At 37.4% G+C, this 20,116-nt stretch overlaps 1 protein-coding gene across 10 annotated transcripts in view; it reads left to right on the forward strand.

Moving 5' to 3' along the window:
• Window positions 1-20,116, forward strand: part of CDK8 (cyclin dependent kinase 8) — a 152,075-nt gene that overhangs the window by 64,557 nt on the left and 67,402 nt on the right. For 9 of the 10 annotated variants that reach the window (XM_079902799.1, XM_079902795.1, XM_079902794.1 and 6 more), the window contains one exon: window positions 2,776-2,916. In XM_079902799.1, the coding sequence (XP_079758925.1) occupies window positions 2,776-2,916 (141 nt within the window). Of the gene's footprint in view, window positions 1-2,775; window positions 2,917-20,116 lie in introns of those variants that run through there. The other variant, XM_079902793.1, reaches the window with a different exon arrangement.

The following is a 20,116-nucleotide window of genomic DNA, read 5'->3' on the forward strand; positions in this document are numbered from 1 at the left end:
CAGTCTTGGGTGAAGAACATGTTAACACAGATTTCAGTTTAAAAAACAAAACAAGTAAACAAAACCCAGTATTACATCAAGTTAATTCATTAGCAACTACTTCAGTACTGTGAGATATATTTTTCTGATATTTACTAAGTAATAAGGTCTTTAAATATTTCGCTGTGTTTTGCATCCTATCTATATTTACTAAATTAGCGTGACTGTGCATTTATTGAGCTAAATAAAAGAGAAAACATGCAAGGGATTATAGTATCCTGGCTCAATTTCAAAATCTTCAAAATAATTTATTCTTTCATTCAGCTGTAGTTCGTAAATGCAAATACAAAATTTCGAAATAAAACTAGCACAAATCCTAGTAAAACTGTTTAAAAGTAAATTCACCTTCTGAAAATAGTTAAATAGTTTTAAACTCTTTTGCTAATTTCCAGAAGTATCCTCATTTACATAATTTCAACTTTAACAGACTTCAGAAACTGAAACTTATTTTGGTGTCATATGCTTTCAGATTTAGAAAAAAATGTTTTCATACTGTTTGTAGATTCCTGTTTTCCATGACTAAATGTGGTTTGATTCAAATTATTTTTGTAAGTTGTCTGGAAAGAACTGTTTTCAAACAGAAAATAGACACATGAAATTTTCTCTCTGTTTTATGAAACTATTGTCCAGGGTTCACACTGGTTGTAAATATTTTTTTCTTGTTGGCTTCTGTTCTTTTAAAAGAGATCTAATCAAATTAGGATTCTGTTAATAAAAATTCATTACATCAGGGTGGCCAGTATTGAATTGAACATTCATCATACTGAAATCTAACACAAAATCAAATTATATAATCCAAATTTATGAGAAAATATCCAGGCTGGTTTGTAAAGGTGATTTGTAATAAAACATAGTTGAGCATAGGAGATCGCATTGTATTCACTATGGTTTCTCACAAACTGGTATGTAATATTTAATTTTATATGTAGGTATAATTATGCTTTCACAAATTATACTGCATGTAATGTTGTGCATATAGTCACCATTGGCTTTATCATCATCTTATTAATACTCATTTAAGCCAAATAAGTACTTTAAATGCTCATTTTAATAAAAACCAAATGGTGATTCAATTTTATTAAAACCTATTCTTTATCCATTTTATTTTCTTATTTTAATTTGGATATTGAAATGAATTAGATGGGGTAAGGCAGCAGAGGGTAAGAAAACAGTTGCAGTAAAAAGATCATTTAAAAAAATCACTTAGGTGTTGGTGAAATCTTATGGTATACATATTGCATATTTGTTATATTGCCCTGGAATAAAAATGAAGGTAAAAAATTCTCTTACTGTAGTTTTTTGTAGTTATAAAATATTGGTTAAAAGTAATATGTAATACCCTAATGAAAATATAACTAAAGAAGTGGTATATGGCATCAGTTGGTTATCTTACCTCCCTAAATATTTGTTCCTTTCATTCTTACTCTGGCAGGTTTTAATTTTTTTAATGTATTTTAATCTTTTTTTTTTTTAAGCTCTGAGGGCCACTGGTTCTTCTTAAGGTGAACAGACTTGATTGTCACATCATTTCTTAGGATAGGTGACAAACAGTCTAGATTATTAAGAGTTATTGTAGCTCTGTTTTGTTTGCCTTTTCTTAAATACTTTAAAAAAATTACTGAGAAGGAAGTTAACATAATGTAATGCTGCTACGAAAGCATAGATTAATCATACTACATATGTACTGACTGATACCCCTTACCTTCTGAAATAAACCTTTGCTTTTTATTTTTTCTTTGGAAGATAAAACTCCTTCACTCATTAGTCATTAGTTATTTCTTACCCATTTTCTACCTCTATATCATAAGAAAGTAGAAATGAAAAGGTTAATGTATAATATTAAATATCTCACTCCTCTTTTAATTATTTTTATTAAGTTCAAGAATACGCCTGATATTCCCTCACAAATACTGGTCAGGAGTCTGCTCTTGCGCATGTTAGACACAGGCATGTGCACAGTGGTGCACACAGCAGAGTTGGCTGCAGCTGACTTGTAGATTTTCTTGCAGTTTAAGAGAACTTTAATTAAAATGAAACCTGTCAAGAGTTTGAAACATTGTATCTTGTTTCTGTTGAGGTACATTTATTTGTAAAATGATTTTTCTGTTTATAAAGTGGTATTGTGTTTACCGGATGTCCACTAACATTATATTGATACCTAGAAACCTTTGATGGATGTTACAAGGCTGTTTTTTTTCCTCGTCTGAAGAAGCTTTCATATTTCTAATTATGTCCAGTGTGAATTGGTCATTTACGTGTTATTCCTTTGTGCTTGGGTGTACTTAATTGAAATATTTTCCCATTTGCTTTCTTTATAACTCATGTATTGTAAATAGGTACCACATCTATGCTATGTCAACCAGCCAGAACTCTATCTGTTCTTTTTTTTTTTCATTTAATCACTGCAGAATAAAAAATACTCTTTTCTTGAAAATTTTCACCAGATAAACAGGGGTCAAGTAACTCTGAAAGTAATTTTTAATTATACTTTAAAAATAAAATCACATTACTTCTCTGTTGTCATCATTTATTTTCTGAGACCGTATCATATGCTTAGGAAATGACATTTTAGCTCTAGTTATTTGGAAAATTTAAGGTTATTTATGTTATCAGCAGAACGTGAAATTATATTTTCAAAGCTTTGGAAATCCCTGAGTGTTTTTCTGTTAGGAAAATATTATATATCAAACTGTCTTTCCTTTTTTAAGCTTCTGGTGATATTTTTCTTTGTTTCAGCATATAATCAAGTTTCACAGAGCGTCTAAAGCAAACAAGAAGCCAGTACAGTTACCTCGGGGAATGGTGAAGTCACTATTGTATCAGATCCTAGATGGGATTCACTACCTGCATGCTAACTGGGTGTTGCACAGGGATTTGGTAAGTTGAAATATAGTTAGGTTTAAGCCAGAAAGATGCATTTGGAGTTGGATGATTTTTTAGTTGTCTCTAGATATCAGTGCTATACAGGCCTGCAAACCTTATAGAGGAAGTGGGAATGCTAGTCTCAAAACTAGCCTAGCCTTGTGCTTTTGTGTAATGCATCCTGCTTCTTGACATACGTTAAGCTGGTGCTGAAGAGGTGAAAGAGGGCACATTTGTTTTGCTAAGCTTTCGGGATTTTCTTCAAGTCTGTAAATAACGTATTGGCCTGCTTTACATTGAATATTATATGCCAGGCAAACTCTAGAAGTTGGTATGTTTATGAGTAACTTGAAAATAACCCTTTGGAGCCTACTGTATCCTAAGTTGTATATTAGAAGAGGAGCATTCATCTGCTTATTTTTAAACCCACTATGTTAGTAGCAGTCTCTCTGCCAACAGCCTTTAATAATCATGATTGAGTACATTATTGAGTGCCTTGTCATGTTAAGCTGCAATAAATTTTTACGAATTTAGAAACTTCAGAAACTGACTTTATTTTTATTTCACATGGCAGAATAGTTTATGCCCTTTTTTAAAAAAACCCATATAGCATTAAATTGGTGATTAAATGGTGCATTGTTCATTAAATCTTCATAGATTTAAATTATGTAAATCTCAAATTCCCCTTTTCCCCTTTCATATTGCGTAATGTAGTAACTCTAGTAAAGTGTGCCTTCATTTCAAACAATTATAAACACAATACTGGAAGTGATGACTTGGTCTCTAGTCACATGTGTACATTAGGAAAAAACCCGTCGCCAACTTGGAGGTGGAGCTGCTCTGCCCCTCACGCAGATATTCTTTCCAGGCTGCTCTGAATGCTCTCTGCATTCAGTCTCTGGCCTTCAGTCAGGTGTTTTAGTTTCTAGTTCTTTCATCTGTCTTCAGTAAATCTTGAAATAAGTTTAGTGGTAGTTAGTTTATCTCCAGTTGTCAAATCTAGAAACCATTTAGAGTAGGACCAATAACACATCAGAAATTTGGTTGAAATAACTTTTTCCCTTATGCAAAAAATTTTCCTTTATTTTTAATAGAATTAGGTTATTTTATTTATAAACAATGAATTTATAGAACATGAATGTGAAAAATCCTTTGTCGTGGGCTTCCCTGGTGGCGCAGTGGTTGAGAGTCCGCCTGCCGATGCAGGGGACACGGGTTCGTGCCCCGGTCCGGGAAGATCCCACATGCCGTGGAGCGGCTGGGCCCGTGAGCCATGGCTGCTGGGCCTGCGCGTCCGGAGCCTGTGCTCCGCAACAGGAGAGGCCACAGCAGTGAGAGGCCTGCGTACCACAAAAAAAAAAAAAAAAAAAAATCCTTTGTCGCTCTATGAAACTGAATATAAATTTCAGCTTTTAGGGGTAGAGTGAACTTAGGGAAAAACTATTACTACTTTTGAGTTACTGACCTTTTTTATGATTCTAAAAGAATAGAATCTGGTTTTTCCCCATAGAGTTAATTATGCTACGATAACGCTACATTTTCTTTCTAATGTAAGTATTTTCTCATCACTAAAATATGTATGTTCATTAGATGAATACAAACTGATTTTTAAACCAGTATTTAATTTTTATGTTAATGTATAATACACCTGAACTTCTCACATTAGTATTAACTACAGTAGTGAAAATAATTTCAAAGTCCGATTTCTTTTGTGTCTCTCTTGGGAGAGCTCTTTCTATTGATACGGCCAGAACAAGTTGTCTTTGGCACAGAGACAGTATAGAGCAGGTCATCTCAGAAGTCTCTGTTGGTGGTTTACCAGGAGACAGATGCAGTGGAGCAGTGCACTTAGGTGCAGGTGACAGAGGGATGCACTGTCTGTAGCTGATTTAAAAATAATAAACAGACGAAAAGTAGTTACTTTTGAAAAATTTATTTATTAATTATTCTTGGCTGCGTTGGTTCTTTGTTGCTGCCCACGGGCTTCCTCTAGTTGCCATGAGCGAGGGCTACTCTTCGTTGCTCTGTGCAGGCTTCTCATTGCAGTGGCTTCTCTTGTTGCAGAGCACAGGCTGTAGGTGCGCGGGCTTCAGTAGTTGTGGCACGCGGGCTCAGTAGTTGTGGCTGGCGGGCTCTAGAGCGCAGGCTCAGTAGCTGTGGCGCACGGGCTTAGTTGTTCCGCGGCATGTGGGATCTTCCCAGACCAGGGCTCGAACCCGTGTCCCCTGCATTGGCAGGTGGATTCTTAACCACTGCGCCACCAGGGAGGCCCGTTACTTTTTATTGTTACCGTATGCTGGCAATTCTGAAAAGTATCAGTGATAAAATATTCCTGTTCACTGAGGCAAACTGTTCCTACTCCTGTGCCCTTCTTGATATGCCACTGCTCTCTGTTTAAAAGTGTGTTCATCCAAAATATTTTGTAAAATGTAAGCGGTTGTTTTTCTGCTGCTGCCTCCTTTGGCTTTCCCATCTGAAGTGTGGTTTCCTGTACTGTCTGTGCGTGACTTCTTAGTGATCCTTCCAAACTCCTGACCCTTCTGTGCATCACAGGCACACTGCACCATCGTCTCCTTAAAACGATAACCTCTGTCCCAGGCTGGATCTTACTGTTTCAGGTACCTGCCTCTTGAATTATTCTTCAGTTCTTGAAGGAAAGATTCATTATCATAGTTTTTTAAAAAATATGTGCTCACCTTCCTGCCAGCTGAAAATTAAATTTTGGAGTTTGATATTATATAGTTTTTCAACGATAGCTACATAAGATATTCATATATGGAGTAATCAAGTATTTACTCTGAAGAACATTCTTTAGAAGCTGTATGATATGCCTTTTTTTAACCCCTTCTCAAATACTTGTTATGATTTGCGGATGAGATATTTACTCTATGAGAATGAATATAATTACGAGTTAATTATATTCTTTGCTCCTTTCAGTCAGGTTTAGATGAAATGAGACGATACCAACCTTAATAGATCTATGTAGATATTTGTTTGTTTGTTTATTTATTGGCCGTGCCACATGGCTTTCAGGATCTTAGTTACCCAAGCAGGGATCAAACCTGTGCCCCCTGCAGTGGAAATGTGGAGTCCTAACCACTGGGACCACCAGGGAATTCCCTACATAGATTTCTAATGTTAATAATTGAACCAATTGGTTAAGTTGCTGACTTGCCACAAGAAACTTCATATTAAGGTGGATAATTGGCATAGACAGCCTAAAAACACCATTTGAAAGTAGCCCAGAATGTTACTGAAGCTTTTGCTTAATAGCATTGGCTTTATTATTAATAGAAATACTGATTTGAGGTGATAGAGTTATGAAGTTCTTTGATATATATAGTTGTTATTTAATAAATAAAGATTAATTTTGTCACTACTAATGATTATGTAGTAGCAGATCAGTAACTCAGTAACTGGGATCTGTCATCCTTGGCAGGAAATAGAGATCTAATAATTCTGGAACTCTTGTTGGGCTGAAGGTGGTAATGTGTACACATGTGTGGATGTTTTAAGAAAAACGGGCTAGAAAGGAAAAACATTCAGTATTTATTTTGTGAGATAATTTATGAATCCAAAGTAAACTTTTTAGTTTTAGAGCATTAAAATATGTATGTATAAGTTGGTTTGCTTATACACTTAATCTATTTGCTGTAAGTAGAGAGAAATAAAAACAGAGGTGTGTGTAAGTTAGCTATGTTGTTTCCTTTGACTACACCCGTCTCCTTTCTTCTTTTTTCTCCTCTCCTTGGAAATTAAAATCGTTTGACTAATAGTCTGTAGTCCTGGTTCTGGCATTACCATCTGTATTAATCAGCGTTCTCCAGAGAGACAGAATGTGTATATATTAGAGAGAGTGAGATTTCTTTTAAGCAGCTCCCTCAGGCAGTTGTGGAGGCCTGGTTAGTCAGAATCTGCTGGGTAGGCTGGCAGCTTTGACAGGCCCAAGGGAAGAGGCGTAGTTGAGTCCAAACTCAGTCTGCTGGCAGAATTCCTTCTTGTTCATGGAGGTCAGTTTGTTTTATTAGGCCTTCACCTGGTGGATGAGAGCCACCCACGTTATGGAGGGTAATCCCCTTAACTCAAAGTCCACCCATTTAAATGTTAATCTCATCCAAAACCACCTTGACAGAAACATCCAGGATACTGTTTGACGAAATACGCAGGCACTGTGGTCCAGCCAAGGTGACAGATAAAATAAGCACCCCATACAAGTCGGTTAGCCAAGACGCCCGTTAAGGTAATGTGAGAAAAGGCATTGCTGGGTCACGTCGTCCATCCACCCCACCCCACCCCCGTTATCTGCTGTTTATTTAAAATAGGAGTGTTCTGTTGGCTTAAGGAATACTAAGATTTTTTTGCCAGATACCATAAAGAGAAACTAAGTGTGAAATATTATGAAAGCTTCAAGTAAAGATATGTTTAAGTGACTCAGAATAAGGAAAGGTTTGAGATCTGTTAGCCTGATTGTATTGAGTTTGGTGATTTTTTTCTGAGCCCAGTCTAGTAAAAAACTTGAAGCACCAAAATCATATTCGATACTTTTTGTGTAGAAGCTAAGTTTGATTTGGCAGTAGTGACTGAACTCTTTCCTGTGAGAGGTAGTCCTCCTGGGTTGAGTTAAAGCACACGGACAGAGTGTGAGAAGTTCTCACTAACAGTGACTCCATTGTGACCTGTGTGAGGCCATCCAGCCAGTTTACTCTATCTGGCCTCTTTCAGTAGAACTGATGTTTTGTTTTTTTGTTTTTTTTTGTTTTTGCGGTACGCGGGCCTCTCACCGCCGCGGCCCCTCCCGTTGCAGAGCACAGGCTCCGGACACGCAGGCTCAGCGGCCACGGCTCACGGGCCCAGCCGCTCCGCGGCACGTGGGATCCTCCCGGACCGGGGCACGAACCCGTGTCCCCTGCATCGGCAAACGGACTCTCAACCACTGCGCCACCAGGGAAGCCGAGAACTGATTACTTTTTATAAAACTTTCTAAATTTAGGGATGGTTTTCTTGTGAAATCGTGAAATTTCAAACTCAGTTAATTTTTCTTTTCCTAGGAGAAATTCTGTGATAGATTAAGAATTTGAAAAACGCTTGTCAAACGTATGCATGCTGGTGTTAGTGAACTAGAGATTAAAAACACCAGTACAGGGCTTCCCTGGTGGCGCGGTGGTTGGGAGTCCGCCTGCCTTTGCGGGGGACACGGGTTCGTGCCCCGGTCTGGGAGTATCCCGCGTGCCGCGGAGCGGCTGGGCCCGTGGGCCGTGGCCGCTGGGCCTGCGCGTCCAGAGCCTGTGCTCCGTGGCGGGAGGGGCCGCGGCGGTGAGAGGCCCCCATACGGCAAAAAAAGACCGAAAAAAGAACACACCAGTACAGTCTGACTCCAGTCTCCTTTTTTTCTTTTCTCTCTTTCTTTATAGTTATTTTCCAGCCAACCCCAATGTTGCCCTGCCTTCCTGAATCCCTGCTCCCTTCATCTCCAGCATCTGAAATTCTATTCATCCTTTAAAGCTCTGCTCCTGCTACCTCATCAGTAAAGTGCACCCCTCTTCCACCTCCACTCCCCCACTCCCACCCCAGTCACACTAGCTGGGAGGGAGAATGTTTACTTCTACACCCTGTAGCAGTTACTTTGAACTACCCCTGGGGCACTTGCTAGTTTTGGTAATTGTATGTCCTCTGTTTGATGGTAAGTCCTGAGGGCAAAGACTGTGACTTTGTATATGTTTGTATCCTGCCCAGCGCTTAGCAAAATACACATTAGTGTATACAGTATTGCTTATATTTGTTGAATGAGTGAACTAGCCCATTTGTAACAGAAGCAAAGTGGCCTCCAAGGTTATTCTCCATAGCTTATCTCTGATATTACCTGATGCTGGTCCATATCTGCAGACACACAGAGACTCTGCTGTGTTTCTTCCTTTTACTCCCTCTTATCTCTGCTGTGATTCAGTGCAGTGGAACAGTGCAGAAAAAGTTCTTTTCTATTTATACTACATTTTAAGTCCTTTCAGTAGCCTTCCTCTTTCCACCTAAAAGAGCTCAGCTCGCTCTTAGCAGTCAGTTCAGAGACCATTCAGCTAATGATACTGATCTGTTGACCTTTTCCATTGCACTCTTCCTCTACCCCATATTTTTGTTCCTCCCACTGAGACCTATTTCCTGGCCCTTTGTCTGTTCTGATGTTCTTCTCTTCATGTCATTTATTTTTTCCAATTTTCCTTTAATCTTAAGGGTCGAACATTTCCATCATAGTTCGTTTACATCCCTCACTTTTTTTCAAGAACGTCTTAAAGTACCTTCTGTGTGAATTATTCTTTAATTGTAGGTGAGGGGCCCATACCTCCCTTCTCCTATACATCCCAGCTGTTCTGAACTTGCAGCTCTCATGTTTCACTTTAATACTACATTTAACTGACCAGTTCATTACTAATCACAATGTAAATATTTTAATTTCTAGCTAATAGTTGTTCATTTTAAATTTTCTAGTGAACTCAATGTTGGCTGAATTTTGTGCTTTTTGTTGAAAATATTCATGCAGTGTATCAGATATACCATAGAAATGATTTACACTCAAATCAGACTTGTATTTAAGTAAGTATTAAAGACTTGGGCTTTTGACATGTTTCCTAAGGAACTTAATAGAAAGTGGAGAAGTAGTTATGATGACTGGCCTATTTACCATTAATTTTCGTTAAGTATATATCAGGTTCTCATATGGTCATTAACGTGTTCTACTTTAAAAAAAAAATCTAATGTCCAAAATTTCGTTTGAATTATTACCTTAATGGTTTTATCATAGTGTTAATTAACTTGGAACTACCAGACACATAGGGTTGTATTTTTGTCCTGTGGCACTAAGTGGATAATATAACATAGTGTATTATATTATATACTATAATATAGTATTAAGTGAGATATACTGTAATATAAGTTTCCACTGTGTTGTTTTCTTTTTTCATTTAAGCTGAATTACAAGGCTGTATACAAACTTTGGAGTGTTTTGGAGTATTACAACCAGCTGCTAGTTTGTCACTCCTGCCCTAAACCAATTCAAAGTAGTTTTTTTGGGGGGGGGGGTATAGCTCAGTGGCAGAGCATTTGACTGCAAAATAGGCTCTTTGTTTTTTTGTGTGGTTGTTTGCCATAGTAAAATTTCCTAGAAAATAAATCTTTGTAGAGATTTCCTTTGGAGTATCCCAGTGGGGATGTGCTATCATGTGTAGTATGTGATGTGACATAGCCCAGTGGGCCATTGCATAAACGTATTTAAAAGATGCTGGAGCTATTTCAGAGCTTTAATCTGACTTATTAAAAACAAATCTGATAGTGCCGCTGCCATGCAGTTTATTTTAATTATACTGGGTAACTTGGAATCACTTGGTGGGGTTTTAGCTGTTTGGTGAAGGATGAGTTGGTTTCCTGTTCAATACAGTCAAAATCTTGGAGTGAGCCATTGACTCAAACTCAGTTTCATAGGGCCTACTTTATGAAGGCACCTAGTTATGTATTGATGGTAACGTGATGAATTATTGGGGTATTTTGGATCTGATTCTTCTTGAGTGAGATTGCCTGCTTTATTAGTTTTGCTTACTAATACTAAAGTTTGCCCACAATGATATGGTTAGTTGGTTTGTTGGGTTTTTTAGATGCATTTTCTTTCTTTTTTTTTTTCACATCTTTATTGGAGTATAATTGCTTTACAGTGTTGTGTTAGTTTCTGCTGTATAACAAAGTGAATCAGCTCTACGTATATATGTGTATATATATATATATCCCCATATCCCCTCCCTCTTGCGTCTTCCTCCCACCCTCCCTTACCCACCCCTCTAGGTCGACACAAAGCACCGAGCTGATCTCCCTAGATGCATTTTCTTATTGACTGTTGAGCTCTGTACAATAAGTGGAAGACTCAGAAGGAAAGAGATTAAGTGACCTGATTCTGGTTACTTAAGAGAACTGTTTTCAAAGCTGGGTCACTGAATTTAAGGAATTTTTCCTCTAGATCAATGATTTTTAAATTGCAGGTTGTAAAAGCCATAAATGAGTTGGGAAATCACACAACACAACCAGCCTTTTTATTTTTTTAATGGAGTAGAGTAGAATAGAGAAAATATCAGAGTGCATCATATGTCTTGAGGGAAATTATTGTTTCATGAAACTTTTGTTTCAGTTATACATGGGTATATGTGAATGTGGTCATACAATATTAAGTGATTTTTGTTCCTGTGGGTTGTGTTCAAAAAGGTTTGAAAGCTGCTGCACTAGACTGTTTCCCAAAAGGTCCTTGATATGGTTAGGAAAAGAGAACATCAAGGAAAAAAAAGTAGTCAAATCTTTAGAAAACACTTTGTCCCAAATTATAAGTACTTTAATGTTTTATGCAAATTTCTTGACATTGATAATAAAATATTTTGAATAGCCGTAGCCCTGTAGGAAATATGTTTTTCTAAGTAGGGTTTATTTACGAGTAGGAGAATTTCAGGCAAATTTCACCTTCCTCCTTTAATACCTTTCTAAATTGTCTGCATAGTTTGCAGTTAACATATATTATTGTTATATGGAAGAAAACAGAGGAAGATTCTATTTAGTCTTTATTAAAAGTTCACACATAATATTGAGTGTGCTTTAGTGTATTTATTTTATGGTAGAGGATGATTGCTATTAAGAAAAAAAAGAGCCATGCATACACTTTTTTTTCTGCCTAAGAAAAGAGGACAGTACCTTCTTCAGGGTGAAAAAAAGAAAAAAGAAAAAAAAAAGAAAGAAAAAGGCAGAAAGGACCCTGCCACTGTCCAAATGCTGAAAGAGGCAAAGCAACAAAATAATTGACCAGCTGGGAAGAAAGGAGCCTGCGTTCTTGGCCTCTGTTCTAACTGCTGTTGCCCCTTCTCTGTGCTTAGCTTCCTTGAAATGAGTGTTGGGAATATATTAAGCATGTTTCTTTACAACAGAGCTTTTTTGAAGAAAAATGCTTTGTGACTGTCATGTTTAATCACTGCTTATTACTTGAGATTTGCTTCATTTACTGGGAGTGAATGAAAGTAAATAAATCTCCAAGGATTTACTCTAATTTTCTTATTTGTCTAATTCTATAACTAGTAAGACATGTAAAATTGTGATCATAAAATTTAGGCTTGAAGATAAAGCATAGGTTTTATTGATAAGAATGGGTTAAGGCAAACTTAAATGAGGTTTGCATTAATTTTAGTTAACATAATGAATTGTGTTTATTCTATAGTATATTTACTTAAATGACCAATTGGGCAGTTTTCTTTCTTGGAAGTATTTGATTGTTTGTAAACAGTCTGTTTGATTTCTTGATATGTGCCATGTTTGTGTAATTTTGATATTGATGTTGAGCATACACAGTGAACTGCGTTCTATTGTTTTACATAATGAAAAAGTGGCCTACTTAATTTTGCTGTATAGCACAGCTGCAAATACCGTACCTGCTTATATGGGCAGATTACAAGTTGATTATGAAAATATTATGTTACTTAGTTTGCATATTGCTTCTAATCTACTTTCTTTAGAGTCTGAGTCTTTTCAGACACTTTATCAGCACAATGCTAGAATCTTTTAAGTCAGATTTCTCACCAATCAAGAACAGATATTCTAAATAATTTAATTGAGTCTTTAAAAAAAATGGAGTGTAAGATAATATCTTTGAGTAATCCTAAAAATTGACTAGAAGTAGAGGATTATCTGAGTTTTAAGTCACATACATTGGTATCTTTTCTCTTTTTTTAACATACAATGGAGCCAGACCTGTCTTTTCATCTCTTTGATAGAGAGTCATCTGAAGTATTAGGACTGTCTGGCACATAATAAGTGTTCAGTAAGTGCATTTTACTTCAGTCCATCATCACATTGCCCTAGAACTATGAATAAGTACCTTAGGGGCGGGAACTTTATCCATTTCATTTACTGCTGTATCATTATTACCCAGAGTAGCACATATTAGCTGCACAATAAATATTTATTGATTGAATAACTGGATTCTTATCAATGCTACCTTCAAAACATATCTCAGATTGAACTACAGTAAGACGGTCCTATAACTGAGATTTGAATGTGGTGCAGTTGGCATTGGTCCCACTCATCTGACCAGTGTCTTTTCTCAAATAAGAGTGACCTGTAGTGCTTGTTTTCAGGGAGAAACAGCTGTGGGAAGAGACAGCCATGAAGGGAAGAGCAAATTAGCAGAGATTCTGGAGTCCTCCTAGTGTCTCTGGGTCAGTGTCTCTGGGTCAGTCCAATGAACAGGTGCCGACTAACAGGGAGATTCCAAAACCCCTCACTGCCAGGATATGGATTTGGATTTTCCAGGTGGACTTCCAGGTGTGCTCATTCGTGAATTCCTGTTCATTAACCCTACAGTAACCTGACCTCCCAGTTCATACAGTTCACACAGTTGAGTTTTTTGCAGTCCACTTACTGCCTCTTGACTTTGCTTCTTATCATTTCTGTCACTACTGTTCTAATCCATGGTACCTGGATTACTGAAAAAATGTCCAAGTGAATCTTCCCTACTTGCAGTCTTATGTTCCTATGGTCCAGTATCTACATAGCAATCAGAATGATCGCTCTAAAAAGCAAATCACACCATGTCATTCCCCTACCTAAAGTTCCTCAGTAGCCTCCTGCTTGTGAGACAGGTGTACTCAAAGTCTATCCTAAATATTTATTATATCTTCTTGCTGCGAAGACTGGAGAGCTGCAAGCTGCAGCATTGTTTTATGTATCAGTAAGATAGAAAAAACATGCTGGCAACTTGACTGTCATACCATGGAGGTTATAAGACAGAACCCAGTCACAGAAATATTAAACTTTTAAAAGGAAAGTAAAAATACATAAAGTGCATCTTTCCCTTGACATTTGGTAATGGTAAGTAGCTAGGACTTAATTACTAGTGCAGTGGCAAATGATTGAGGTAACTGTTTTTGTGTCTTTAGTAAGAATTGTTAAGTTTCATCGTTACGTGTGATGTTTGTTCTCGGGTTTTGGTAGATGCCTTTTATCAGGTTAAAAATGTTCCCTTCTATATCCAATTAAGTTGTTTGTTTCTAAATCAAGAATTGATTTTATTAAATGCTTTTCTTCATCTTTTGAGATGGTCATATGGCTATTTCCTTTAATCTGTTAATATGGTAGCTGACATTTATAAGGTTTTATTTCAGTTTTAATGTTGAACCATCCTTGTCTTAGTGGGATCAGCCCTACTTGGTTTTGATTTTCTTTTCTCCAGTTGCTGTTGGATTCCCTTTGCCAATACTTTATTGTGTCTATATTCTCAAGTGAAGTTGGTCAGTGATCTGTTTGTACTCTTTTTTTTGTTATCATGATTATACTAGCCTCAGAAAATGATTTTAGTCTCTGGAATAGCTTGTATAATAGAGGAATTACTTATTCTTGAAAGGTTGGTAAAAGTCATCTGTAAAACTGTTTCTGGTGCATTGAAATGAGGATGGATGATTTTTGACTATCATTTAAATTTCTTTAATAGTTGTTAAATTATTCTGGTGTTCTACAAAACCCTGGATAGAATAAACATTTTAAAATAAATACAAATTACCGTAATTGACCCTGGAAAAAGTAGAAAAACTAAATGGACTGGCAACTATGGAAGACTTAAAGACATTTGTCACAGGGCTACCTCTAAAAAAATGTAACAAATGCACATTTTTCACAGTTGCTTCAACGATGAAGCAACAGTTAATCCTGCATTATATAAACTGTTCCAGAAAGAAAGTTTCCTTAATAACTTTGTAGGAAGAAAGCATAACACTGACACAGACCTAATAAAGATAGTAGGTCAGTGTCATGTATAAATATTTATGCATATATCCTATATAAAATATTAGCAAATAGTATCCAGAGGAATGTTAAAAGAATACTACTGTGCTCCAAGTAAATGAAGTTCATTTCAAGAATGTGAAGATGATTCAATCTTTGGAAACCTATTAACAGAATTCATATTAATAATGCTAAGAGAATAACACTGTGGTTATCTCAATAGTTATAAATATAAAACTTTTGCAAAATTCAATGTTTGACAAAGTTTAATATTCATTTCTGATTGAAATTCTTTATAAAAATAAGGAAAGAAGAAAACTTCTAAGCATAAAAAGTGTACATACCAAATCAACAGCTGTTATCTTTTCTGTTACCTTTTGTTATCTTCTCTGTTCTAACCTTTCTGTTACCACTATTATTTAACAATGTCCTGGAACTTTTCTGGTCTAAAAGTAACCTAAGTAACTATGATAGGGGAGGCTAAATAAAATAGGATCAATACAATAGTACTATGCATTTACTTATTATTTGTTCACTGTTGAGTGAACAAATACAGGAATCAAAAGAGCCTTTCTGGGCTTCCCTGGTGGTGCAGTGGTTGAGAGTCCGCCTGCCAATACAGGGGACACGGGTTTGTGCCCTGGTCCGGGAAGATCCCACATGCCACAGAGCGGCTGGGCCCGTGAGCCGTGGCCGCTGAGCCTGCGCGTCCGGAGCCTGTGCGCCGCAACAGGAGAGGCCACAACAGTGAGAGGCCCGCGTACCGCAAAAAAAAAAAAAAAAGCCTTTCTAGGATATTTATATAAATGTAAATAATATAGAAAAATCTGGAATTATGTCCACCAAAATACTTGTAATGACCTAACTCTGTGAGGTGAGGTTTCAGATAAATTTTACTTTCTTTGTACTTTTCTGTATTTTAATTTTCTACAAGATGTGTATTTTTATTACTTTAACTCTTAAAAAGCTATTGCTAATAATAAACAGTTTTTTAATCAATAAAAGGCATAAGTAACTAGAAGCTAGAAAGGTGATCAAAAACAATTAGGGGCATTTCATAGGGAGATGTAGAGAAATCATCTTGGAGGTATTATCCAATCATGCATGGTTACCTCGCCCCCCAGAAGTCTTCAGTTAAGAATCACTTCAGTTGTGAGTCACTATTAACAGATTATAGTGTTAGCTGTCATTATAATATATTTTGGACTTTTAATATATCAAGCATCGTATTAAGTCTTCTATGTGCATTAGTAACATTTATCTTTGCAACGCTAACTTGTCATTATTTTTATCCATATTTTATAAATGAGAAAATGGAGGTGAAGGTCATAGAACTAATAGCTGATAGCATCCTTGATTTTCTTTTAGCCTGTTCTTAACCATTTGACCATACTTCCTCATCTTCTGAAGAAGTCTATTATATTCCTCAAATGTTTAGGGGAAGAAAAAAGTTGAGAACTATTGGTCTAAAGTCTGTGTCTATTCAAATATAGAAAAATATTATAGTATCAGATAAAGTATATTTTATTTCAAAAGACTGAAACATATTTTGTAACAGCAGAATGATTAAAATAATGGATATACACCAAAGAACTTACGGTTTGTTCAATTTGGCAGCTGTACAAAAGGAAATAGAAATATATAATTGTGTACTTTGACATTCTTTAAATCAGATTTTGACAAAATTTTTTAAATAAAGAATGAGCAAAAATTATAGAATGAAGCAATGTGATATAATAGAATTGCTTGGCATTTAGGACTATATAAAAGAACATATTTTAAAATAAACATTCACTGGGAATTCCTTGGTGGTCCAGTGGTTAGGGCTCCAAGCTTTCACTGCCGAGGGCCCAGGTTCAGTCTTTGGTTGGGGAACTAAGAATCCTACAAGCCGTGTGGCACAGTCAAAAAATAAAAAGAATAGAAAAAAAAAGAAAAACCATTTGCTAAAAATGTATGTCTAGAAAAGTTCAGTGTGTACTAGAAGATGAAGATATTCATGGTAAGTATTCACAAAGACACAAATTCTACATTAATCTCTCAACACAATAAAAAAAACAAGTAAAAGCAGAATTATATTTTTTAGCTATTAGACATCAATTGAAAATGTGCCATTTGAGATACAGATCAGTGTGTGTCGTAGCACAAAATGATTAACAGCCAAACTGAAACGAAGTCATTGAGTGTCCAGAAAGTGTGCCACCAGGTTGTGTTGTTTATAGTGTGTAAGTTTAGTTCTGAAAAAATCTTGGAGAACAGCACTAAACGGTGGTTTCTTAGGGATCCCTGTCTTCTTTTCATAGACAGATCCATTAAAAACCAGCTTTTCTTGTTGACTGAGAGTCTCCATTTTGCCTTGATAACGTTAGTGAATATGAAGACTCTGGTTTTACTCCTAGAATAACAAGTTGTTAACTTGACAGAGATGCCAGTGTTCTGCACTTCCATACCTGTGTGAGGTACCTCTGATTGGTGATGGAAGTTTCCGGACCAGCCCAATTCCTGTCTTTCTCAAGATGCAGCTCCCTGCGGTCCTTAGTCTTCTACCAGAGTTGGCCCCTTAAATGAAACCAGTTTGCCATCCCTGCTGTATGCCAGAATCATCAGTGTGCTGTTTCCCATAGTGACAGAGCCTGGAGGACAGAAAGCCTCTACAGGAATGGTTATCTCTGTAACACAGACATCTTGCTTTAGGAAATGTCAGTGGGGTTTTTTTTTTGGAGCACAACAACATAAAACAAGAAGAAAAAACATGAGACTGTAAAACAAGGGCATGTTCTTTTAATTACAAACAGTTTTTTTCTGGGAGAAATAAAGCAAGAGAAGGCTATCGTAGTTTCAAACAATCAAATAATTATACTTCAAACAAGTATCTCATTGATCTATTTCATTGTTCAGCAGGCAGTAAAGGGTGTTCTGTAATCATTTCTGTGCAGAAGATAACTATTCTCGAAGATGTTATCATGATGTTATAGTACTTTTAAGTCATGTTGGACCTCTGCTCTCTATAGCAACAAATAGTTTAATGGAGTATGTGCCTCATCAAAATGTCACCAGCAAAGTATGTTTTTTTTAAGGTGATTATGTCTGATGGCACATGAAAGATCGCAGACTATTTACCAAAGTCATGGTTAGTACTGATTGTTTCATCAATTATCACCAGTTACTTGGATGCTTTGGCTCTAGAGCTTAAAACTGCTACCAAATTCTCCCACTGAAAAAAGAAAGAAAAGAAATTAGCTTTTTGGAGAATATAATATCTTTTCAATGTGGCATTAAGTACGAAAACAAAAATTATCCGTCAGGTCTTTTGAAGACTTCCTTAAAACTGATTAAGCAACAAAACAAATACTGACAAGAGTATTCATGATCTCTATGGCTTTTTTGCCAGTTTCTCTTGAGATTTCCATTAGATCACATTCACAAAAGAAATTTAGTGTGGGATGTGTCTACTAAATCAGAGTATCACGCCCTGGGGCATATGGATACCACCGTGGGAGACACCATGAGGAGGGACTCGTTGTTTATAAACAGTTTTATTAAAACAGCACTTAAAACCATTCTCTTTTGTTTATGACTACATAGCATGCCCAAACTGAACTTAAATCCATTAATTTAAGTGCGCGTGGTGACCCTCGGCCCCAAGATCTACTTCAGATCTTGCAATAGGCAGTGAGTTGTCTTGCAAAGCAAGTTTTAATTATTAGCTGGAGCTTTGGCCCCAAACCCTAATACTAGGAAAGACTTTGACAGAGAAGCTGTTCCCCACCAATGCTGAAACCCAGGCTTGGGACTTGGCCAGTCCAGTGAGTCTATAATAAAATGAAGACCAAGAGAGGGAGTTTTTCCCCCTTTGCCTAGTAGCAGGCTGACCAGTACCACCCATCCCAGGGCTTCTCAGATCTGGGTCCGGCTGCTGAATGAGTAAGAAAGCAAAAGAGAGAGAGAGAGCTTTTCCACTCCATCTAAAATAGAAGGAGGAAAGTGATGCCCATGTGTGCTTGTGCTTTTGCCAGATATGGAAGTAATCTTTTAGGAGCACTTAAGTGCTAGAAAAATCCATCACAGCAAGCCAGTTAGTCGGCTTGTAACTGTGGAGGAGGGAGTGGGATTCGAGATGTGGTGGAGGAGTGATGGGTGGTAAAAGAGCCTTTAACGCTTAACTCTATGTGGCCTCATAGTTTGAATTGTTTATAATCAGAGCGTATTCATGTATTACTTACATCATTAGAGGGCAGGCGTGGAGAATCAGGTTTTCCCAAGTAATGCAGAGGAGAGTTCTTACGGTAGAAGTAACGGGCTAGCACTGACATAGTTGTGTAAGGTCTAGTCACAGAACGCTGCAAACACACATGTGGCAGGAGAGTGGTGGAAGGCGGGGCCGGAGAGCTCAGTGGGTAAGAGCTTGTAGGTGCCTGGCATTCCATCATAAAGACTTCTACCTTATTCACAGGCGGTGAGGGGCCACGTAAAGGTGAAATACTTTACTAATAAAGCACAGCAACAGCATTCAAAGCAGCTTTGAAAAGGTCGTCCCTGCCTCTGTCACTCTAACCTTTTTTGTTCTTCTAGTCCTTACTCAACACTTTTTTTTTTAACCCAGTTGTAATCACAGTCTGTATATAATTTTCTGTTCCACTGTTTTCCTAATAATTTCCTCTGTTACTGTGGAAGATTTTAAACGAGGGAGTGATGATGTGATCAGCTTTGTCTGTTAGGAAGGTAACCCTGGCAATAGTACAGAAGACTGAATTGATGGGAGGAGAATCAAAATGGGGTTCAAGAGATGTCTAGGGAGTCGTGCCCTGATGAACCATGAGAAGAGAGTTCTAGCCCAAATATCCAGTCCCCTCCTGAGCCACACTGTGACTGAGAGCAGGCCTTTCCCTCAGCCAGACCGACGGGCTGCCTCTTCTCTTGGAGGGCGCCCCCCCTCACACACGCTGGCGGCGTTTCGCACGAGTCTCTGAGACCTGGCTTCCTCTGAAGCAGGCTGAGCTCTGCAGTGTCCCTGATGAGCAGCTTTGTTGGCAGCTCCACGTGGCTCACAGGGAGTGTTGTCAGTGCTGCGCTTCCTCTCGGTGCTTCACCAGCTATCTCAGCGGGCGGGAGCGTGTGTGTGATGATGGACGTTCTGAAAACATTTTCTTGAACAAAACATTATAGTTACGGTAATACACGTCCATTTAAAGCTTGCTACATAAATTACCTTCAGAAGGGTCTATTAGGAAGGGGCACTGCACTGCTCAGAGACGGGGCACATCCTGCTACTGCCCCCCACCCCCATCTCCGTGATTGTACTTGGGGCAAGTCATGCACTCGCTCTGGTGCCTAGTTTCCTCATCTTAAAAACTAGGAATTTTCAGCCTTTGAAATGTATGTGCTACCATTTCAGCAGTGTTTTTTCACTGAGGATAAAAAAATA

The sequence above is a fragment of the Stenella coeruleoalba genome (genome assembly GCF_951394435.1).
Source record: "Stenella coeruleoalba genome assembly, chromosome: 18".
NCBI classification, from domain to species: Eukaryota; Metazoa; Chordata; class Mammalia; order Artiodactyla; family Delphinidae; genus Stenella; species Stenella coeruleoalba.